The 9,188-nt window shown below is 46.2% G+C and overlaps 1 protein-coding gene across 1 annotated transcript; it reads left to right on the top strand.

Moving 5' to 3' along the window:
* The first annotated feature begins 7,456 nt into the window (after positions 1–7,456).
* LOC147990820 (putative esterase PIR7A) lies at positions 7,457–8,844 on the top strand. The gene is made up of 3 exons (XM_087518507.1): positions 7,457–7,964; positions 8,054–8,191; positions 8,408–8,844. The coding sequence occupies exons 1-3, from the start codon at positions 7,599–7,601 to the stop codon at positions 8,696–8,698; spliced, it is 795 nt and encodes a 264-aa protein (XP_087374633.1). The 5' UTR covers positions 7,457–7,598; the 3' UTR covers positions 8,699–8,844.
* Positions 8,845–9,188: the final 344 nt, after the last annotated feature.

Below are 9,188 nucleotides of genomic sequence, written 5' to 3'. Positions count from 1 at the left end.
TGGTTTACTCAAAGAATGAAGAGGAGCATAAGGAACATTTGCGTTTGGTTCTTGGAAAGCTCAGGGAACATCAATTATATGCCAAGTTTAGCAAATGTGAGTTTTGGTTGAAGGAAGTAGGATTCCTCGGACACGTTATATCCGGAGAAGGAATAGCAGTTGACCCCACAAAGGTTATCACTGTGACCAATTGGGAAGCACCAACAACAGTTGGAGAGATCCGGAGTTTTCTTGGACTCGCAGGATACTACCGGAGATTTATTGAAAAATTCTCAAAGATTGCGAAGCCTATGACGGAGTTGTTGAAGAAAGATAACAAGTTCATATGGACGGAGGAATGTGAGGCTAGTTTCCAGGAGTTGAAGAAACGTTTGGTTACTTCACCAGTGTTGATTTTGCCAGACCAGACCAAGGATTATGAGGTGTATTGCGACGCTTCACGTCGAGGACTTGGAGCAGTGCTTATGCAGGAAGGGAGAGTTGTTTCATATGCCTCACGACAGCTTAAGCCTCATGAGTTGAATTATGCTACGCATGATTTGGAGTTAGCAGCCGTAGTGCATGCACTGAAGACTTGGAGACATTTTCTGATTGGAAACCATTGCGAGGTGTATACGGATCATAAGAGTTTGAAGTATATTTTCACACAGAAGGAGTTGAATCTCAGACAAAGGAGATGGTTGGAGCTCATCAAGGATTATGATATGAAATTGCATTATCACCCCGGAAAGGCTAATGTAGTAGCCGACGCATTAAGCCGTAAGAGTCATGTCAACACCCTAATGACGGGAGAATTACCAAGGGAGTTAGTCGAAAATCTTCGAGAGTTATGTTTAGAAATAGTCCCGAGAGGCTATGTGGCAGCATTGGAGATTCAGTCTACATTGATGGATAAAATCAGAGAAGCCCAAAGGACTGACAAGGAGATTGCTTCTATTAAGGAGAAACTTAGCAAAGGAAAGGCTAAGGGATTTCGTGAGGATGAGCACGATACCCTATGGTTTGAAGACCGTGTTTACATGCCCAATGACCCGGAGATCGGGAAGTTGATACTACAAGAGGCACATGATTCACCATATTCGATTCACCCAGGAAATACCAAGATGTATTTGGATCTGAAGGATATTTTCTGGTGGACCGAAATGAAGAAGGATATTGCGGAGTACGTAGCAGTTTGTGATGTATGTCAGAGAGTGAATGCAGAGCATTAGAAGCCAGCAGGATTGCTACAACCATTGCCGATACCCGAATGGAAGTGGGATAAGCTAGGCATGGATTTTATTACAGGATTGCCCAGAACTCGTTCAGGCTATGACTCGATTTGGGTTGTAGTTGATCGAATGACGAAGTTAGCTCATTTCATCCCGGTAAAGACCACTTACACTAGTGCAAAGTTGGCAAAGATATACATGACCAGGATCGTATGTCTGCATGGAGTTCCAAGGAGTATCGTATCAGATAGAGGAACCCAGTTTACCTCAAAGTTCTGGAAGCAATTGCACGAAACTTTGGGAACCAGGCTAGAATTCAGTACAGCTTTTCATCTACAGATAGATGGACAGACCGAGAGAGTCAATCAGATTTTGGAGGATATGCTAAGAGCTTGTGCGCTAGATTATGGATCTAGTTGGGACGACAATTTGCCATATGCAGAGTTCTCTTACAACAACAGTTACCAAACCAGTTTAAAGATGGCCCCTTTCAAAGCCTTGTACGGAAGGAGGTGCAGGACACCGTTGTCATGGGACGAAGTTGGAGACCGCCATTTGTTTGGACCTGACTTGATTAAAGAGTCTGAACAGAAGGTGAAGTTGATTCGCGATAGGCTCAAGATAGCCCAGTCCAGACAGAAGAGTTATGTAGATTCTAAACGCAAGGAGACAGTTTACGAAGTTGGAGATAGAGCTTATCTTCGAGTATCACCACTTCAGGGAACAAAGCGTTTTGGAGTTAAGGGAAAGTTAGCACCACGATTTGTAGGACCATATCGAGTTTTGGAGCGTATGGGAGAAGTGGCCTACAAGTTGGAATTGCCCGAAGGATTGTCAGGAGTTCATGATGTGTTCCACGTTTCTCAGTTGAAGAAGTGCCACACGGAGATGGCTGGCATACCGTTGAGGGATACAGTTCCATTGGAAGCAATCCAGTTGGATAACAATTTGACCTATGAGGAGAAACCAGTTAAGATTCTCGAGTTTGCCAGTCGAGTCACTCGCAGCAAGGTTATCAAGTTTTGTAAGGTTCAGTGGAGCCACCACACGGAGGACGAAGCCACCTCGGAACGAGAGGAAGATTTGCTCAAGGACCACCCTCACCTATTTTCTAGCCAATCCGAATCTCGAGGGCGAGATTCATCTTAAGGGGGGTAGGTTTGTAACATTCCAAATTTTCAATTTGGAATGTTATACATTAGATCATCATTGCATATCATATTTTATTTGCTTTTGGTTTTGATCCTAGAAATTCTACGCAACTCAAGGACCCACGGAGAGAGTTGGGGATTTCGTTATTTTCATATTTGAGTTTTCTCAAAAATTGAGAATAGGATCATTTGATTTTAATTATTTTATCATCAATTATTTCTATTACAAAAATATGAGAGAGGGAATAAAATGACTTTCCCAAAATAAAGAAATATTGAGGATTTAATAATAAAATCAAGTAAGATTTTATTTCGGAGTTTTTGGTATTTTATTTGAATTTAGGAAAAATATGCGTTTTTCAAAATTGCATTTAGGCCCCAAATAAATATTCACCTTGTGCGGCTTGATTTTAGAAGCCCGGGAAAATTTATTTCGGGATTTTTGGAGTCCGTTTAGTATTTATTTTTATTTTTCTTCTGCGCGTAGGCCGTGTCCGACTAGGACTCCTGGCCTGGCAGGCTTTATAAGCCGCAGCACAGCCCCGGGCCAAACCGTAGCCGCCAGCCCCGCCCGCCCTCGAGCCCCGCGCCGCCGCCGCTCGCGCCGCCGCCCGCGCCGCCCGACGCCGCCGCCCGACGCCGCCTCACCGAACCCCGCCTCCGCCGACCCGCCGCCCGAGGTGCCTCGATCTCCGTGCCACCGTTTTTCTCGAAAAACCGTTCGGTTTTTTTGTCGGTTTTTTTGTTTCCGTTTTTTTATTTAGATTGGTTTTTTTCGGTTTAGGTTAAATAGCGAGCGTTCGTTCGTTTTAACGAACGTATTCGTCATTTAGATTCGGTTAACGAACGTTCATTCATTAATCCGTTCGTCGTTTTTCTTTTTCTCAGATTTTCCGTGATTATTTTCTGATCGCGATTTCTGATCCGATTTTTGTTTTAGTATAATTTTTCGCTCGTTTATCGGAATCAGGCGATTCAAGCACCTGGAGTTTCGTCTCGAAACCCTCTATCCGTCTAACCAACTTAAACAAGTTTTTACCACTGTAAAAATTTCCTTAGATCCAGATTAGTAGAACAAAGTTGTTTTTTTCGCCGTTTGACTTTCGTTGCTTCGTTCGATTTGATTCTTTTTGCAAACCGGAGTTCTTAAGTTGAACTTTCTGGTTAGATCTCTTACTTGAGTTTTACCTGTGCATTAGATGAGTACTTATTGTATGCTTGTTTATTGTCTGCGATAGAATACCCGGAGTGCGCCGCCTGTTACTTCGAATCTCTAGGTTTCGCGGATCATCAGCAAGGCAAGTAACACTTGATCATACCTTTCCTACTACCCAGTTTTATTGCATTAGATCAAATCCTCAAACATTGCATGATTAGGATCTAATTAAATTGTGGGATGGGAAGTAGTTGAGGTAGTACCTACTACCTGTTTATTATCAAACCTTTGGGAGTTACTTCTACGTTTGCTTATTATTGCTATGCTATGCTAGTAGACGTGGATTGGGTGAGTAATATCCATGACAGATGTGAGTTTGTTAATTAATGGTTTATCTAAGGTGGCAACTTAAGCACACATCTGGGTGGATTGAGGCACCTGGGTAATCCAGGATTTGCCTGTTTTCTTTTGGACCGCCACCCAGGCTCAAAGGGATCATGAGATTTTTCATGTTAGAAACTTCCGTGTGCAGCCACAAGCTATTATGGGCTCTAGCATAGTTGACTAAGTCGTGCAAACTCTTACAGTGGTAGACTAGCAGATGTAGGGGATGTAGGTGGTACGGTCTACCCGATCGTAAGGTGTTAGCGCTTCTGAAAGACTATGTCTCGGTCATCCGTCTTCTCAAACACCATGTAGTGCGAGAAACCAAACGGAGGCGATCGAGTCTTGTGGGGAAAAGTGCGCAAACCTCTACAGAGTGTATAAACTAATCATGGTTAGCCGTGTCCCCGGTTATGGACATCTTGAGTATCTAGTACCTGGATTATCATGTGAATCTCAACATGTTACCCTATTAATTTGGTTGGGTTTTGTTTAATGATGTTTAATTGGGATTGAGAATGCTGTCAACCATTCTCAATGTTTAACAACCACCATGATAGTTAAATAAATTTATTCCTTTGCAGTAGGGAAAAATTGGCTTTTCGCAAAAGTTGTAACCATAGAGCTCTCCACCAGCCAAATATGCATATAGAATAGCTGTTTCATTCCATTACTCTCTATGTGTTACATTGCCAGCATATTCCATGTGCTGGCCCGTTTTCGAGCTGTAACGTTAATGTTGCAGACTTTTCAGACGACGATTAAGGAGTTTTTAGGTCGTGGTTCTATACTCAGTGATGCCGTTGGAGTTGATGGACTCGCTTATCTTCCAAGCCTTCCGCTGTTATCGTTATTAGATGGCCTTAAGCCATGTTTATTGTAATAAGTTCTCTATTGAGACACTCGATGTAATAAGTGTGTGATTGCTACTCTGTTATAAATCCTCCGAGTACTGTGTGGTGTCAGCATTACTGATCCAGGGATGACACCGGAGCCAAGAGATTGGACCGTTTGAGGTCTGGTCGCTACACTCGGTCATGTCTACATAGTTCTCGAACCCGTAGGGTCCGCACGCTTAACGTTCAGTGACGATCGGTATTATGAGTTTATGGTTTTTTTATGTACCGAAGGTAGTTCGGAGTCCTGGATATGATCATGGACATGACGAGGAGTCTCGGAATGGTCAAGACATAAAGATCGATATATTGGAAGGCTATGTTTGGACACCGGAATGGTTCCGGGTTTGTTCGGGCATTTACCGGAGTACCGGGGGGTTACCGGAACCCCTCGGGGAGTATACGGGCCTTAGTGGGAGAGAAGAGAAGGCAACCCAGGAGGGGGGGTGCCCCCCAAGTCCAATCCGAATTGGGTGAGGGGTCCCCCCCCTTTCCTTTCTCCTTCTCCCTCTTCCTTCTATTCCTAGTAGGACTAGGAAAGGGGGGAGTCCTACTCCTACTAGGAGGAAGACTCCTCCTCCCTTGGCGCGCCTAGAGAGGGCCGGCCAGCCTCCCCCTCCCTCCTTTATATACGTGGGGAGGGGGCACCCTAGAACACACAAGTTGATTGTTTAGTCGTATGCGGTGCCCCCCTCCACAGATTTCCATCTCGGTCATATCGTTGTAGTGCTTAGGCAAAGCCCTGCATCGGTAGCTTCATCATCACCATCATCACACCGTCGTGCTGACGAAGCTCTCCCTCGACACTCAGCTGGATCTAGAGTTCGAGGGACGTCACCGAGTTGAACGTGTGTAGATCACGGAGGTGCCGTACTTTCGGTGCTAGGATCGGTCGGATCATGAAGACGTACGACTACATCAACCGCATTGTCATAACGCTTCCGCTTACAGTCTACGAGGGTGCGTGGACAACACTCTCCCCTCTTGTTGCTATGCATCACCTAGATCTTGCGTGTGGATAGGATTTTTTTTTAAATTACTGCGTTTCCCAACAGATTTTGCGCCGTGGTGCAGTGCCCCATGATGGCCATAGATCTTGTGGTGTGGTAGCAGTCCCCAATGATGGTGATCATGGAGGATGGGACTGGGATTTCACTAGGGACATGGCAGGCGCAATGGCACGTTGAAGATTAGGAGGGGGCGGCGCCAGTGACAAAGAACATGAAGAACTGCTATCATGGCACCTTGTTGTTTAAAAGTTGCCAAAAATACAATGAACCATCCTATTGTTTAAAATTAATTCTACGAAATGAGATCCAATATAATTTTTTGAATTTTTTAAATTTTGGTTTTCCATCAACATTTTCAATGTACCGTGTCAACATTTGTTTGTACTGTGTCAACAAATTTGATATTCTATGTTAACATTTTTATGAAAACGTTGACTTTATTTTTTAAATGTTGATGTGGATTAGAAAATTGTTGACATATTTTCCAAAACTATTAAATTGATATTAAAATCAATATAGCAGTTTGTAAATTAATTATCATGATTAGAAATCAAAAAAATAAAAACACTTGTGCACCTTCATAGACCGTGGTGAGCTGTACCTTAATGGGCCTAATGGACTGATCTGCATGTTGCTAAATGTAGATATATAGGAGATCCCTCAGGCAAGATCGTGCCATGTATCATTTATGTCCACTTTTTTTTTGCGAATATATGTCCCGTCTATCACAATTACAATATTTGACACAATCAACCAAATTTCTCGTGACCGGTTTAATGGTTTTCACAAAAACTGTAAAACCCGATTGGTAAATCGCTCAAAAGGTAAAATTCCAATTCAAACAAAATTTCTCGAAATGTCATTCGGTAAGCCAAGCGGTTTCTCGATTTACCACTCGGTTTTCTCGGTTTTTCCTCTACATAAAAATGGTCTGTACATTTTTAAGTTTCAATCGTGCAATGAAACAGGGCATATGGCTACATTGCTTTTCAAAGAAATAACAAAACATCTGGATGTGGTTGGGGAGGATGAAAGGACGAATGGATGTCGGCTAGCCACGCCTAAACCCTGGCTAGGCCCCCATCATTCATGGCTAGCCAAGTGGTAGCCACACCTCCTTGGGCCCGAGGAGAACCGCTCCGCTAGCCGCCCGAGCCACTCCCTTAGCCGGGGTTTGGAGGTCGGGGCGTCTGATTTGGCTGGGATGGAGGGAGGCGGTGGTCGGATGGCGGGAGGCGAGCGCTGAGGGTGGAATGAGCTCTGGACCACTGGAGGCGGTGGTGTTTTTTGACCAATGAAGAAAATTCAATTTCTTTTAATTATTTTTCTTCATTTCTTCTTTCTTGATTTTGTGTCAGTCAAACATGTTTGTTTTCATAAACTTCTTTAACCATATTTTTTTATTATTCATACAGTTTTTTTAAAAATAGTAATAAATTTTCCGATTTTTTTTAAATAGACCGAAAACCGATCATCTGCTTAAATCGGACCGGACCTGTTTTGAAAACCCTGAAAATTGGCAACCATGCGTGTAGAATACTGACTTTGTAAATGCACCATCTAGTGGATTCTAGTGGACGACAGCAGGCGATTCATGATCAGATAAAAAATCGATTCCTGCCGCCTTTTAGCATTCTTAATTAGCGGAACCTAACAAGGGCCTGATGAGACAGCGCCACATGGATTGTTAAGCGAAAAACAGATACCCGAACCGAAAGATCGAGCACGTAGAGGAGCTCAAATTATTCCTCTGATTTTCACACGCTGACTTGGATCGAGTGAGCTCGGGGATGGAAGGCGACAAGCACCACTTCGTCCTGATCCACGGCGTCTGTCACGGCGCGTGGTCCTGGTACAGGGTGGCCACCGCCCTGGAGGCCGCCGGCCACCGCGTCACCGCGCTGGACATGGCCGGGTGCGGCGCCAGCCCCGGGCGCGGCGAGGAGGTGGCGTCCTTCGAGGAGTACAGCCGGCCGCTGCTGGACGCAGTGGCGGCGCTGGCGGAGGGCGAGAAGGCGGTCCTTGTCGCCCACAGCTTTGGCGGGCAGAGCCTCGCGCTGGCCATGGAGAGGTACCCGGAAAAAGTATCCGTGGCCGTGTTCGTCACGGCCACCATGCCCGCCGCAGGGAAGCCCATGACGTACGCGTTCAAACAGGTACACGAAATCCCGTGTACGCAAATGCAAATTACAGTAGCTTCCATTTTCTTCCTGACCATTAATGATTGTACGTACGAAACTGTTAGCTATCGCAAGGGAAAGGGCCAGATTTCTTCATGGATTCCACGCTCGGAAGCACCGGTGATCCCCGGAATCCGGATAAGACGTTTCTGTTCGGACCAAAGTACATGGCGCGGAGAGTGTATCAGCTGAGCCCTCCTGAGGTATGTTACTCCCTTCGTCTCAAAATTCTTGTCTTAGATTAGTCTAGATATGAATGTATCTAATACCAAAACATGATTTGATACATCTGTATTTAGACAAATCTAAAACAATAATTTTGGGACGGAGGGAGTACTTTACAGTGGCCGTTTGTTCCTCAATTTCTCCTTATACTTCCTTCCTCTGATGTATGGTGCAATATAATGCGTATAATGCAGGATCTGACCCTGGGAATTGCGATGGTGAGGCCGTCACGGCGGTTCCTAAATGACGACACCATGAACGGGGACGTCCTGACGTCGGCGAGGTACGGAGCGGTGAGGCGTGTGTACGTCGTGGCCGAGGACGACGAGTGGAAGCCGCCGGAGATGCAGCGGCTCATGGCCTCGTGGAACCCCGGCACTGAAGTCATGGGATTGCAGGGAGCTGATCACATGCCCATGTTCTCAAAGTCGAGGGAGCTCTCAGAATTACTCATGGTGATTGCCAACAAGTACCCAAGAAGCTGAGTTGGTTAGATGGCTTCACTGGAAGCGACAATCACGGGTCTAAGGCCTGGGCTAGGTTGTTGGTTGTTCTCACACAGGTCACGATGCCGCAGTGTAAGGTTTTCTCTATGCAAAATGTTGGGGAGCTGTCTTACCTCGTAGGTCAATTTGTTTCTTCATCGCAGCAAGTCGAAATAGGATCATAGGAGCCCCGCTCCCCCGCCTCTCTCCCCCTCCCCCGTCCCCGCCCCGTCGGGCAAAGCCTCGTTTGGCGCGGCGGTGGCGGGGGGCCTTCTCCCTCCCTGCTCGTGCGACGCCGATGCGGGGCGGCCTCCTCGACCGGCGGCGCTGGACGTCGCGGGGTTCAGCGACGCGGCGGCGGACTCATGGGACGGCCGGCTGGTGGCGGCGCGCCGGCGCCCTGGATCTCGCGTGCAGCGGGGTGGCTGCAGCGCTCCTGCTGGATCTGGCCGGATCTGGCGGTGGGGGTCGGCCGGTGGCGCGTGGCGGT

Source organism: Triticum urartu, chromosome 1A, assembly GCF_056163025.1.
Source record: "Triticum urartu cultivar PI428250 chromosome 1A, HENAU_Tu73, whole genome shotgun sequence".
Taxonomy (NCBI): domain Eukaryota; kingdom Viridiplantae; phylum Streptophyta; class Magnoliopsida; order Poales; family Poaceae; genus Triticum; species Triticum urartu.
Note: the sequence above shows the minus strand (reverse complement) of the source record. Positions and strands in the feature narration are given on the sequence as shown.